Raw genomic sequence first — 15,561 nt, forward strand, 5'->3', positions numbered from 1 at the left:
TTTACTCCCTAGTCGATGCTGCCATTGCTCTTATCTAAAGAATTCCTCATTTCAGAGCTCACTGACACTAATCCTCTATGGATCTGTCAGATTTGTTATTCATCAAGTGTGTACCAGGTTGCCTACTCAGGCTTGAACATGCAGTATTTACAGCATTCCCAATCTTTGCTATTCTGATATTGGATTCATCTGAATCTTTTGCCTAGATGTGATAGCACTGTTAATTCCCCACTGTTTAAATTCCCCTTGGAAAGGGAATATGAATGGCTTTGCATCTGACAGAGTATGTTACAATGCTTGCTTTAGATAACATTAACTGAGATGAGTGACAGCAGCCAAAGGACAGGGAATTTTAAGGAAAATTCAGAGTTTTCTCCTCCAAAGGAGGCATAGCAGGGATAAAAATCAATTTTCAGCCTGCTATTTCATTGGCCATTCTGGGGGGAAAAAAAAGCAGGGGGGCAGATTCAGATTTCGTACTTCTAATATTTGTCTTTTGTTTTATTTTAGTAGTGGAAGGTTAGCGGGATGCCTCCCATCTATCTTCTAATCTTTAAGAACCATATTCATTCAACAGGGAAAAAAAAAGGCAAGGAAAAGGCACAGACAAAAGCTTTCCATTCTGTGCAGATACTCTTTATATAAAAGGGCCAAAGAGTTTACATATGCATTTAAAAGACAACATAAGGAAAAAAACTTCCATAGAGATAGCAAAGACTAATACTGCCACAGATATTACAGTATCTCTCTCAATTTTCAGTGAACTCTAAAAACAGAAGGAGCATCAACTCTTTAGTGCTCATCACTCCTCTTGAATTGAGATATGGGAAAACTGAATTGAGACTAAAGGCTGGATGGCTCGGAGCAATAAGTAAACTTGTCAGTAAAGGAAGGAAGCAGCACAGAAGCTCATACAAGGTGCAGACTTGGAAGTCAAGGTTTAAGCTCCTTTTTCATCTCTGGTATTAACTTAAGGCAATATACTTTGGCAACTCCTTGCCCTTGATCCTGTTTCACCTTTGCCACTGGTAATGCGCAGATAAAATGCTAACCATCTAGTGGGGGGGGGAGGAGAGGTGCAAAAAATGACAGAAGTAGCCATAACCGGAAGAGCTAAGAATGAAAATGTTCTAGGCCACAATCTGTTGCCCTTTACAACAGCAAATGGTACTTTATTTTGCAATTGCTCCGTTTATTTTAGAGAGCTGGCAACGGAATAAGGTACTTTACAACACAGGTACAATCAGTCTGATTCCTCTTTTGCAATGACAGATTGCCACACTAATGTCTCATCAAGCTGAACCCAAGCCAAGAGTTTAAAATGCTGTATAATGAGACAACAATTAAATTAGGTTGGTTCACTGCCTACTTGAAAGTTTCACTTGTATAAAATAATTCACTGAAAATGCAAATAGCTTTACTACTTTGTACTTTCATTTGGCATCAATGCTTGTAACTTAGATCACAAAGAAAAATTATATATACATAATCATATTTAGGAATATGTGCTATCCAGTAGCATCACGATGAGATGTGATTTTAAGATTTAAAGTAAACATACAACACCATTAGCACATACAGATTTCCCACTATTTCTACCACACATACATTTTACATAGGCAAAAAACGGTCTATTTCCCAAGAAACTGAATTTAATATTATAACATTAAACATTATGCTTATCAAGCTTTAATTCAGACCTACTTGAAGCTTGCCCAGTGATAGGTCCTCATCTCCAAGAAACGACAAACTACCATGCCCAACCAGATGCCACCTCCATTACAAAGCAGGATGTCCAAAATGACTTGATCCCACCAGCATTCAGCAAAATTAGGCAAAAGATGCATGAAGAAGAGCTACAAAAAACAGCAAAAAGATTCTGGGTGAGGATCAGCACAATATATACAGAATTCATATAAAGTTACTTTTTAAGAACACATTTAAAAATTACGTTTTTTTTTTTAGTAAATTTCACACTTTGTGGACATGAACAACAACCACTGAAATGTGACAGGACTCCTTCCACTGACTTCACAATGCTTCGGTTAGGACCATGCAGGACTTGAGAAGTATCCTCCTCACTGTTCCCTACTGCCACTATGTGGCATATAAGGATTTAGTGCAGCTTTTAGCATCTAAGAGGACCAAAATAGCTGCAGTTTTTGGAGGAATGACAACGTTTGGTGCTTTTCATTTTATTTTATTTATTTATTTATTTATTGCAAATTAGTCTGAAGTTTGTTTTCTAAACCAGCAACAAGATGAGGTAAGTGGAATGTATTCACATTTAACAACAGTCAATACTAAAACACATTGGAATTCAAGACTTAAGAATTGTTCTAATTTAATGTACATTTCAAAACTCTTTTTCATTCACCATTTTAAGGGAATTTTAAAAGACTAATCTAAATCTAAAAAGACTAAGAAGTCATCAGCATTTCAGACAACACAAGCTTTGCTTTCCTGCTATCTATGATCCAGAGTGGCTTAAAAAGAGGACATGCCACTCTCCTTTCCTTACCAAATGTCCCTCATAAGCACTAACTGTGAAGATGCTTTTAAGATGAAGATGCTGAAAAACAGGCCAGAAGCAAACCAACAACATATTGAAGAGTTTCCACCATTTGGATCTACCTTCACATATTCAGCCCCTTAAAGATTTCTTCTGGAAAGTATACAAATTTATTTTTGAAGCAATCTGTTCCTTTCTGAACTTAATCATCACCTTAGTTGAGGAATCAGTAAATCAATTAAAGGTATTTACAAAGTGGTGAGCTTATGTTTTTGATAGAGTGAGGAGGATGACTGCCCAGATGGCCAGAGTTAAAATTCCAGAAATAGATTCAGCTCCTTTCATCCTCCTTTAAAATAAAATATTTGTCTTCTCTATTCCATAAGAAGAAGGTGGGGGGGGTGGAACATAACATATCAATTCCCAAACCAGAGATTAAAAAGTTAGCTGTGTACTGGAAACCAAGAGGGCTGTATGTTAAGCAGCCCTCAAGGGGCTGTTTAACAAAACACACCACATACTAGATAAAATTTTTACCTCCCCAAAACACATTTCCAATTTTGTCATGTGATATATTTGTGCATACACGTGCACATGTGTGTTTACAAATAAAAACAGATTTGCATCTGTGAAAGATTACTAGCAGGGTTTTATAACAGTATCTTTTTGTTGACAAATGTATGAATATAATATCCCAAAAATTCAAATGCAGGGAAAGGAAAAGGAAGAATGTTTTGGTATAAAGCAAGAGTAAATCATAGTCGATTTACAATAAACTACAGTGACTGATACTGGCAATGACATTTCCCTTGAAAACCCTTGCAAAAGCAGAAGCATATCAAAACAGCTTGTTTTTCTTGATCAAGGCTATGCAAATTTCAACCTGTAGAAAGGAAAATTTTAATTTCTTTTCAGGATCCATGCTATATACTTTATCCTGCTACAAATGGTTTCCATCACAGGGTAGATCTAATGTGAAAGGGACATTAGGCTATGAACCTCAATCTACAATAGTCCAACCATAGACATCACAAGTTACCACTAATAAAGCAGCAAAAAAAACAGAGCACAAGTGTTAACCAGACCATCTCTAAGGTGTTCACTGTTCTCAAAACAAGAGAGCAAGGTCTTCCTGCATCCCAACTTTAATCTGATAGTATGGAATGGAGTCAAGTGTCTCATTTCAGAATGAGGAGCCAGCTGAAACCCATTAACGTTAATAGGAGACGCAGGGCTAAATCCCTGTGTAATTGCCCTGGTAACTTCTCTAGGTTTCTAATGACTCTCCTGAATCAACTAATTCATTTAAAAAAAAATACATCTGAGCAGTGATAAGCCTTCTATATGTTGAACCTTACCCAACACATTGTGTATTCTGGTAATCTGTCTTTCAACAGAGAATACTAGACAACCCACGTGGCGTCAAATAGAAGACAATGGTCATGCAATGATCTACTGAATGATAAGGGTGCGTGTGAAATATATTCAAATTTAAACATGTTTTCTTGAGGGAAAAATGAGTACAATAGCTAGCAAAGTTCTTGTACTTTATGGATAGCTATTTGTGGAATACCAATTTTTAACTGAACAAGTTCAGAAAGGCCTAGAAAAAAGAGATCATCCTTGAATGTCACAGAATAAAAACATACTTTGAAAATGAGCTAGTGGCACCAATATTTTCAAACCCAGCAGTTTAATTTTAGACAATTAGATCTTTATTTATGTTTTTTGAATTATAAATTCCTTGACAGATGGGCCAAGCATCCTCAAGATAGAGAACTTCATAGAAAACTGAGATTTTAACGATATAATTCAGGTGATTACATCTATACTTAGTAATCGAAGACTGACATTTTAGAATATGCTGTCCCAAAAACTGATAAAATTTGACTTTTTTTTCTGGTCTAAACTGTGTAACTGTAGAATAGCATGAACAACAGATCTAGCAATACAGATCTGCAGTCTGAGCAAAGTCAATTAGCTAAACTAAAATAAATATCAGTAGTTATTTAGCTGAAAGAGGATTTTAAAGTGCCAATAGTCAACTGACTTAAGCATGTGCTTGGGAGAACTCCTACTAAAAATAAGGTAGTGGTCCTCCAAACCATGGTGCTGGGGATCAGTCTGCACTGCGTGTGAACTAGCTCAGATCTGGGTCTAGTAAAACCCCATTTTTGTGTCAACTGGGCTTGTTGTGCATGATTTAACAAGAGAACATGGCTATGCACTTGGCCTCAAGACCCAAAACAACATACTGCATGATGTCTTGTCATTTCATATAGTCTTCTCCTCATGGGTCCTCATGTTTTCCTCAAGGATCCCACCTCCCTTCCCCCATCCCATTTTGTGGTATAGTACATGCATGATTACCACTCTACAAAATATTTAAATGCTGTTGTATTGAGGGCAGGTAGTAGATCACAGGTATTGCAAGGCAATAAAGGGAAAAGATTTCACTAACCAGAGGATACCAGTAAATCTGAAACACGAGTACTGAGCCCCATAACAACAGAAAAATAAAGTATAGATGGCACCAATGGACCAAATTAGATTTCCCTCCTACTTCAAGTATTAGTAAGTCATCACCTGCACAACTCCTCCAAATCCTGGGTGGCTGCTCTTCACTAATGCAACTGCACCAATTACTCCCCATCTGGTTTATAGGCTTAAAACATAAATCTGTACTGAGAACTATCAAGTCATCCTTCTAGTAATTTTCACACTTCCTTGCAGAACAAGTCAAGTCTCATACATTTTCATATACTGGAGAAAAGTGGGTGGCCTACCTCAGTGAGCTCCCAGGTGATGCTAATAGTCCAACATAACCCATAGCTGCGGATCAGCAAAGCCTTCATGGCCCAGCCCCAGAAATGCCCAAAAGCAAATATATCAAAGTGGCTGAGGATTCTCTCCCAGGTGATAACATGGCAGTTCACAGCATACTCCTGTTAATGATAAAAAAAACACGTAAAAAAGACAAAAAGCCTCAATGAACCAGTAACTTCAGAAACACTAGAACAGTGAAACTTCTATCTAGTGCAACAAACCTGAAATTATAAAAGATAATAAGATATGTATTACTGCCCTTCCTTTTCCTTCTGACCAAGGAAACCAACAGTATCAAGTGTCATTATAATACAGCTCTAACATGAGAGGAGGTAGCACAGATCTTGGAACCTGGAGGAGCACATATAATTTATGTGGCCAAAGAATAGGAGGAGCACTAAAACAAATAATTTTTTTAAAAAAACAGCAAACAATAATACTCTAGAAAATAGTTTTGTCTTGTGTGTGTGCGCATGGTTGTGACTTGAAATAGCTACCTTTACTCATTTTTATGCTGTCTGGTGGTCAGATGTACTCATCAGTGGCAAATCCTCATCAGTCTGTCTGAGACAAAGCCATATATGTTATTCATATCAATGTACATCTGAATATCCTTTTTGTCTTATTTTTTTTCAACAAAGCAACTTCACAGACCACAATCGTAATCCGAAGGTTTGCTCACATGGCTGAAGTAAAAATCAAAATGAATCTGCAACTGTTCTATTACAGACGAGTGGCAGATTCCTTAAGAATATTAATTAGTATTCTAGTCATTAATATCAAAAAATGTACTCTCTCATCACATTATACAGCAAGTGCTAGAAAGTACTGCCCAATTAAAAAAAAAATCTGTATTCCATCTGAAGGTTGCATCAGTGCAGTTTTGTATTGTCACTGGGCCCAGATTAAACAAGATTATTCCCAAATGTAAATTGAGTCTAAAAAGCTCTGCTCATCACCCTCCTAAAATATACATTGCCACCTGCAGGTGACAACACAGCACTGCTTAGTGCTGAAAGGATTCTTTCAGGCCAAAACTATTGCTAATCCTGCACAAATGAACCATGATCAAGCTGAGAAAGGGATGGCAGGAAGGGAGAACGTCACCCAAATAATTCTCCTATCTCCCAAACTCCCTATTAAGGCAGGTCAGTCCCACTATGAAACTGGAAGTACCCCTTGCTGTTGGTGCTCTCTGAAGTAAAAGTATGGTGCTGCTGCTTGTACATGCCAGTGCTGATGATCATTCACAGACAAATGTATCACTTATCTTAAGGATGTCGAAACTGCAGCTTTACTGCCTGTATCCAGAGGTCTGAAACTGCCAAACTTACTCACTTTATTCCCCACAGAGCTCTGGAATGAGGTACACTTTCACAGAGTAGAGGACAAATCCACATACACTAGAGCTGTCTTCCACATTTCTGCTTCATTTGTTTCATACGTATATGCAGAAAGAGATTCAGGTTCAAACCACAGGAAGCTTTGTGTAGGACTCATTTAGGCACCATGATCTATATGCACAGTCTTACAGTCACTGTGTTTCATTTGCTGAAGAAACAGATGAGAAGCACTGAATGTACAATGGAAGGTGCCGGCTCCTAGCAGTAGCATGGTATCTGAGATTCTTCCTATATAGAGTGGACACAAAGTTGCTCTAAAACTAAAGTTTCTTTTGTGGGGCTCTTGCCTTTTTGCTTTTATTATTTTTACCATGGCTTTCCCCCCATAACTCTTCTTTCCAACTGTAGTTCTGCCAGTCATACACACATAGAAACATGTTTAACTTCCTTTAATACTCAAGCAACTTTGCTAGCCCCATGCAAGATGGTAAGGTGTAGCCTTCATTGTTGTGCGCCTTTTCCCACACAAAATTTACTCCAACCTTAAATAACAGTATTATCAGGACTGTGAAGAAGTACAGAGCAAGTTTCTGCTGAATGCTACAGTGCCTTTCTGTGCCAGCAGTAATGCTAGTCCCGCCTGACTTCAATCTATTTATTGATAACTTAAATGTCAGGAGAACCAGGCGAGACTAACTTACAAATTCAAATTCCTCCTCATGCCAGCTCCTGTTGTTGCTCAGCCACGTCACAAACCCCCATGCTCAAATTCCTTCTATAAATTTGACAAGAAACAGAACTGCCTCATCTTTCCAGTGTTTTCCCATTACTCTACCCCTAGCAATGGGTTGCACACTCCTCCTCACCACCATACACCTCCTGCAAAACAGAAGTCCCAGTGCTGTCATACAGTTGCACAGCATGTACTACTGATCAGTTGAGGTGCAACACAAGCAGCATCCAGATAAGCAATCTGCATATAGCTCTCACTGTCAAACAGTTAATGCAAGCTAACTGCACTGTAAAGATCTGCATTCTCTTTTACATGCCACAGGGCTGGAGTTTGCAGCCACTGATAATTAAGTGTTGTGCAATAGTTGTCACATGCAGTAAATGGCTATTTGCAGGAGGTGGCCAGTGTATTTCCTTACCTTTGAGACAAGAGTCTGGAAACAGCACCCTCCATACAACATGTGATTGACAGTGGCTGTTGTGTGCAGACACCCAAACCCAAGGACAAGCACGCATGCTGGTCACACGGTAGGCAGTAACTTGCTGAAAGAGAAAGCTGGCTACTCTAGTCTCCCCCTGCAGTAGTCATCCTCTGCCTTGTGCTCAATTTTTTATACCCTCTTCTACCTGCATCTAGACATACCTCACATGCTCTTCCCATGTCTCCCTTCGCCAGCTCTGCCCCTTGTGTTAGGGTCCTTACCTGAAGGGAGTTCTCTGCACTGAAATCTCTTTGCAAGCTGTTTAACAGGTAGAAGAGCAAGTCTGGCTTTCAATACCACTCAAGATCATAGTTTGTGGATCTAATTTCCCAGCAGTACCAGAACCAACTGCTTAGCTGGGTGGCTGAAAAGCAGCATATCCCTGCAGTTGCTGTTTTTGGCCTTCTACCTACTTGGCAGCATGCCAGTCACAGGCCAAGTTCAAAACAGTAAGGCAAAAACAAAGTTTTTTTTTTTTTTTTTTTTTTTTTACAACAGCACTGTGGCAAGTTAAAAAAAAAAGATCTGAGAGCCACATATCATGCAGGCCTCGTCTAGATACTACCATGACAAATATATTTCCAATATCCAGGTTCATATCTATTATTTTAGGGAATCCAAAATTCATTCCAGTTCAAATATTTCTCATGCTCCCTACTGCACACCCATTTGAAAGCCTGCATTAGAAAGAACAGAGAAAGTTGATTTTCTCGTTCATTGAATGAAAACAAATAGCAGTTGATACAAAAGGCTTGTTGACTCTATTGAGTACAAACACCAACTCGTCCTGCTCACATAAACAAACTCAGATTTATCTATTCCCACGCATGTAAATCACATGCAAAGCAACCAAAATGTGCAATACAGTGCCAAAGATACATACCATAATATCTGCTTCCCTTGTGGCATATCGGAGATTAGGGTCCAGCCAGTACATCACCGCTTTTACTTGCTCAAAGTTAAGAAAGAGCACAAACACCAGGAACAGAAAATAGAGCACACTGAGACCTGCAAAAAGACTCAGTTTCAGAAATGTGTTCACTGACAAAACTCCGTGGAACCCAAAGAGTCCACAAAGCTGCTTTCAAGCTGGAGCTCAGTATCCGCCAAGTTTTCACAAATGAGCTTTCTACATAGACTGGCTACATGCAAAAAGCTTAGACACAAGCCAGGTGGTAATCTTTAAGCATTCAGTCCTTGTATTACATTTCCTATTTCATATGATGTTATATATGTTTTAGTGTATGAACCCAGTCAAAACAAAAAAAAAAAAAAGCTAAACAATTTAGACACGAGTAGCACAAGGTAGAGCTCAGGAAGCTCTTCAGTAGGAGACACATTAGGACCCCACAATTCTACTGGCTCTATCCCCTTGTTCAAATACTGTCAGTCTCACTAAGGCAGGTCGCTAGGCCTTTACGCAGATTTCAATGCAATGATCAGGTTTATAATCCCACCTGGCAATTCTGAGCTATGTGAGAGAAAAAGAATAGTAACAAATGCACTTAATAGTGTGGCATGCTGGAGTTACTTCTGTGAAATGGAAAATCTGCTGTCTGAAGCTTTTAAAGATGAAACAGCTGATGATATGTTTTCAGATCATTTTAAGTTCTGTAACACTAATACATTTGGGGCTACACCCTCTCTCCTCCCCATATATGAATATGGATTTTCTAAACTGATAAGAAGCAAGTAAATGTCCTAGGTGTGAAACTGTGGGTAGATGAAGCTGCTATTGGGAGCACACTTTTACATCACTGGCACGTTCACAGATCAACTCTCTCTCCTCCCCATTGCAAGTCTAATATTAGAAATTCAGGGGATTCAACCAAGACTATATTTGGGAGTGGCCCATAAACACTGACACCAAATCCATATAGTCCACCATTCACACTTTCTTGTGCCCTGCAGCAATGCCATGAAGGCCAAAAGGTTAACATGAATAAGCTTATTATCTGCCATTCAAAATAGACTATAAGAATTCTAAAGAGGAATTAATACACTGTAAACAGAATCAAAGTATTATTAATCCTCAGCATATGCTAAAGAACAAGTTCTGTTCAAGTCCACAGACATGTACAGAAAGTATACGCTGTCCTCTGCAGAGCAACTTAAAATCACTTCAGGTAAAGAGATAACAAGCTGCTAGAGGCAGTACAACCTGCCAAGAAAGACACAGGCTACTTCTGCCTTTCGTCCACTGCGCAGATCCGAGATTTCAAGCATGGCAGATATCTGCCACGCCGAAGGAAAGCAAATCACAGAGGGGAAAATCTTGCTCTTGATTTCGTGTGCAGTCTTTTTACAAAAGCACAGGGGGTCCAGCTCTGAACCTATCAGCACTTTTAATTTAGTCACCGTAACTTGAAACCAGCAACAGGACCCATCTCCTAAACTTCACAAGCAGCAGGACTCCTCAGAAGAGTACTCGCTAATCAGCGCTATCCTCTCAATGTCAACAGATGAGTAACCAGCTACTTTAGGAGGCTAGCTATTTTTAGCTTTACAAGGTGATGGGAAAGAGAAGTATTCACAGTCCTTCTAAGAAGAAACCAATCGGGTTTTAAATCAAACATGCCTGATTCTCTGACAATATGCTTAGAGGCTGGCCTATACTCTGTGAGCCTTGAATTATTTGAAAAAATAAAAAAACGTTTCCTGTGTTTTTGCAACGTAGTTCTGATGTTTAATGAGTATCATTTCACTCAGTAATTTATGAAGTTAATGGAATTATTTTTCCCAATTATGAACGTAAATAATGTTTACAGTAACTTTGCTGAAAGGATAAATTAATAATATGAATAAATTCACATTAAGAATATATAAATGTATGTTAGCTATACAATCACTTTAATAGAGCAACAGTGTATTTTCACACAAAATGAAAAACAGCATCCAGTTAAACTGGACTTAGTTAGAAGTCAGTAAATATCTGCAGTAGTTATAAAAAAAATTAAAAAAAAAAAAACTTTTTGAGGTGAGAATAGATGGTAGTAGGAAGGGTGTGATGGCAGTTGGGAAGCACAAATACAAAATAGGAATAAAAAGCAGTATCAGAATGAATGCTCCCTGTCTGGTAATTTAAATTATACCATCCTGACAGAGAGGAACTCCAATGACGTTCCCAAATCTAATTAAGAACAGATTATGATCAAGTCATAATTGAGTGATCAATTATGGAGGTGGTAAGGAAGAGTTAGTTATTCACAAAGTTTTGATGTGCAGTTATGTTTCATGACAATTCCGTTCATCTGAAAAAAAATGGCCAATCCTGCAGAAGCACAGAACAAAACAGAAATACAATTTAAAGCTTACCAAAAACCATTCTCCATAATGCAGGATGAGGGCGGGTAAAAGGTCCTGTGGACAGTTAAAAAAAAAAAAAAAAAAAAAAAAAAAAAAAAAACTATTAGAGGACAGTTGACAAGAATCACAGAATCAGTTTTTAGATTTAGCTCAAACGAAGAGTATTTGACATAAACACAGATCTGTTCTCCATCAAACTTTATAACACATCCAAGGTTCTTGGGCCTTTCTTCATCTGTTTAAAAAAATGGTAACAGGAGATTTGGGAGGAGAAAGAGGGTGTCAGCAATCACTAAGGTGTAGACAAAATGTTCAATTATTTCTATGGGAGTTGTCTACAGCACAGTACTATGGTGTTTTCTCAGCAGACACCATGTCTCAAGTGTCACCTGAAAATCTCTTCATCTGGTTTCTAGACCACAGCTTAGTCTAGCATAGCTTGCTCCAAATAAGGTTATCAAATTCAAATTTCACTGTGTTGGCAAACAAACATTGTGCTTAACCTTCAGATGGCTGTGAACTGTTAGCAAACATGCATCCTGAAACTTCCAAATTGAATATCACATATCTAACAGGATGCAAGATACCAGTGCCCTTTATCATCATCAACATGTTAAATAGACAGAAAATAAACTGACTTTATTAGAATAAAAAACCTCTTATTAATGCAAACAACAGAGGAGATAACAGTCTGGTGAAAGCAAAAAAATTCAAACATGAATCATATATTATGTACTAAGAAGTGGCTGATATTTTCAGTACACATTGTGGATTGCTCTTTCATCCTAAGCATGAATTTCATTCTTCTCTCTCTGACATTCAGCTTTTCAGGGAGCATTTTGCAAAAACTATCAATTTATGAAGTTTAAACGTGAGAAAAACACTTCACAACTCAGAACTAAAAATCTACCCTAAGTATAGTTCATGTTCATCTATTCCTGAACAGTGGAAATCTTGACATGGTATAAACTTGACTCAGAAATTATATTCATTGCTGACTGCAATAAGTAAAAATTAAAAAAATAAAATAGGGAAGGCAGCATTTCATCTGCAGAATTTTAAGCATGACAAAGGCTTTGCTCTTTTCACACTTTCTGCTTTCCATACAGTTATTAAAGCTTTTGTTAAATAAATTTCTATTGAGCAACTGCAGTTTTACATCACAATGTGATTTAGATTTAGGCTCTGTATCCAACTCTGTCACTGGCTTCTGGTACAGTGATTTATGTAAGGTATTGTATCTCCAAGAATCTCTATAGAATAACACCTCTGTTTATTAATGCTTTAAAGGAATCTTCTTCAGTGTGTTTTAAAGCACTAGACATCATCATTACTTCACAATTTAAGCCACAACTGTGAGCCTGCAAATAGAGACACTGCGATTTTGAAGGCCTGACTTTCTTGTTAGATACAAACAAGCTATAAATAACTGGCATTTTACAGATATCTCCACTCAGTATGATTTTAGGCCGTTCCTTAACAATAATGGAATGCAGTAAAGAAAAAATAATGCATTTAAAAAGGGTACTTAAAAAAAAATCAAAATAAATATAGTGACAATAAAGAGAAATTTACATGTGAGAAAGTGAAGTATGAACCTTACTCACCATTAGGAAAAGCTAGAACACTGATGATTAGAAAGAAGAAAATCACAGAGAGGATACCCCTCCAAATATTATCCTCTGGGACAGAATCATCCCTGAAGAGACAGACAATATCAAAGCATTAAAGCATCATTTTGAGGATGAAGTCAAAAGGCTGTCAAGATATCATATTAATTAAATAAAGACTACATGGAAATAAGTATAGGAAATAAGCATGCTGGTTGTATATCAAATCAGAATAGTTATTGCACTGAATGGTTTTCCCTCTGTACTTCTGGATATTGTTTCTTACAGGAAGGGAATTAAACATAATATAACCTATACATGCAAGCCATGAGCCGTGACAGTTCAACAATGATTATAACAACATGAAAAATGATCCTATTTTAATGTTTACAGAAACATCATCAGAAAGTACTTTTACCTATCAGAGAGAGACATAGACAGAAACTCTGGAAGCCCGGATGCAGGGGATAAGGGAAATGATTCCAATTAGGTTTTAATATTTTATCATCCCAGGCTCAAGCATCCCAATTAAAATTCAGAGACCCTCTATACTAGGCAGGGGCGAAATCTACAGAACAGTATCTTGCCTCACATAATGTATAATCTAAGTATAACAGAGTGACAGAAAAACTTAAAAGAACCAAAGCATAATATTAAAGTGCTTTGAGGTTATTAAGGCAAAGCCTGAATAAAATAACAGTTATTAGTTGTGCCACTGCTGTATTACAGCCAGAAGAGTACTATAGAGTATACAGGTGAAGTGTTGGCAGGGGAGGGGAGAGAAGCAGAAGGGGACAGAGAAGACTTACGACAACATAAATGTGCCCCACATTATGCATTTGCTGCAGTGATAAAATATCTCTCACTTTGCCAAATTATTTCTCTTTCCCTCAGATATGAGCCACAACAGCTCCATAGCAGACCTTTTCCATTATGAAGCATCTAAGCACCGAATTAGTTCTACTGCATACAAAGAAAAAGTAAATTGAATGCTTCTGGACAGTCAAAATCTCATTCCAATAAGCCAAATGACTAGTAGAAGTATTTTATTTTCAGAATATCCTGGAGATACTTTTCAAAAGGGCTAAACGTCTTATCTTCTTGCCAGAAGCAGGTAAAAAACAGGTGGGAGTGACAACCTCATTACTGTGCACCAGTTAGGATAAGAATTACAGCACTTCCCTGGAAGAGCTATTTTGGAGAACCCCAAAACAAAGAGAAAAACAAAACAGCTGTTAGAGGAAAGATGCACTCTGAATAAGCTGCAATCAAGAAAATGTGCTAAATCATCTCCTCACTGAGCCTTAGGAACTTTGATGCTAACTGTGAAATATAAAGATTCATACAGCATAAAGTTTCTAATGTTTGCGTGGGAGGGTAGAAGAGAAGAGAATTATCTAAATATAAATCCACTTCACCAATGCATTTTCAAGTCTGTGGCTTTCTGGAAGAGAGAGATAAAAAGAAAAAAAAAGAAAAAAAAAAAGGAGCTCACAAACCCCTAACCCGTTTCCCTCTCTTGATCTTCTCCCTGCTCCACCGCACTACCTTACACTAGCACATTGCTAAAAATTAAACCAAAGTCCACTATTGCATCACCATTAAAAAGAAAAAAGAGCTTAGCTGAATTAAAAGCAGTGGGGGCAGGGAGAAGGATCTACCATAATCCCCCCCAAACGAACCTAAATATACGATCATGCAGCTTAATCAAAACTATTAATCTAGAGCTTTGAAAGAAGACAGTCCTGCATCCTCATAGGTTTTATTCCTGCTTTAATAAATCCCTGAAGCTTCACACCAGAAGCTACAAGTGTGTCACTTTGCTCAGTTCTGCTATTGTACTCTACAAAATAATCCCTCCAGCAGCCATCTGCCCTCTTCCTGTTGCCTCATGGCTCCAATAAAGCCTCATCCTCCAGGGAGGAAAAGGACAGGGAAAGCTAGAGCCACGCAGCGCCTCCACTCCAGGGCACAGCCTTGAAGGAAGGGAGTCTGCATCTGGCTCATTCAGCAGAAGAAACCAAGGCAGCTGCAGTCACTGTCAAAACCATTAGAGAGATGTGCTTTAAAAACAAAATTATCCCTACCTTAAAATGCAGCAACTAAACACAGCATTGGCACTTCTTTTTCTGCATTACTATTATTGCTACCCAAACATTATTGCTATTTGAGGTTCAGTTTCATCCTCATTTGCCAGCTCAGAGACAGTTTCCTCTGCTCTTGTTGATCCCAATGGAGACCCAGCCCCAAGCTGTGGCTTGGTGCATCCAAGGGAAGAGTGTTTCTAATCTCATGTGAACCATTACATATATCTAACACAAAACAATTATAGAAGAGGCAAGAAAGACATTAAGGGAAGCAGAATTTCCTCTGCCTATGCTGAAGTTCCTGAAAAAAACAAAATATACTTAACAAAATCAGTATGAACGTATTGCACAAAATCCCCTTGTTGTGGCTTGCGCATCCTTACTTTAATCAGCAGAACTACAAAGCAGGTCAATTGCACAGAAGCAGCAAAGAAAAATCACATCATACTGGGAGTTTATGGTGCACCGTGCCCAGGAAGTGGAAATAAAGATACCATTACTAGAGACTCATGTAAGCAGATGGGAATAGGAAGATCAGACCTCGGTGTACATAACTGGAAGCATCTAGGGAACTACCCCCTCCCATTTGGCTACTCAAATGGCACATATGGTTTGGGTAGTGTCCCAAATGTGGCAATGGTGGCAGCATTCTGGTATCACCTT

The 15,561-nt window shown here is 38.1% G+C and overlaps 1 protein-coding gene across 2 annotated transcripts in view; it reads right to left on the minus strand.

Annotated features, from left to right (window-relative positions):
• PTDSS1 (phosphatidylserine synthase 1) overlaps positions 1 to 15,561 on the minus strand; it is a 31,114-nt gene that overhangs the window by 13,640 nt on the left and 1,913 nt on the right. For both annotated transcript variants that reach the window (XM_062568336.1, XM_062568335.1), the window contains exons 2-6: positions 12,809 to 12,900; positions 11,211 to 11,255; positions 8,779 to 8,903; positions 5,299 to 5,457; positions 1,705 to 1,856 (exon numbers count right to left, since the gene is read on the minus strand). In XM_062568336.1, the coding sequence (XP_062424320.1) occupies positions 1,705 to 1,856; positions 5,299 to 5,457; positions 8,779 to 8,903; positions 11,211 to 11,255; positions 12,809 to 12,900 (573 nt within the window). The remainder of the gene's footprint in view (positions 1 to 1,704; positions 1,857 to 5,298; positions 5,458 to 8,778; positions 8,904 to 11,210; positions 11,256 to 12,808; positions 12,901 to 15,561) is intronic.

Source organism: Rhea pennata, chromosome 2 (genome assembly GCF_028389875.1).
Source record: "Rhea pennata isolate bPtePen1 chromosome 2, bPtePen1.pri, whole genome shotgun sequence".
Taxonomy (NCBI): domain Eukaryota; kingdom Metazoa; phylum Chordata; class Aves; order Rheiformes; family Rheidae; genus Rhea; species Rhea pennata.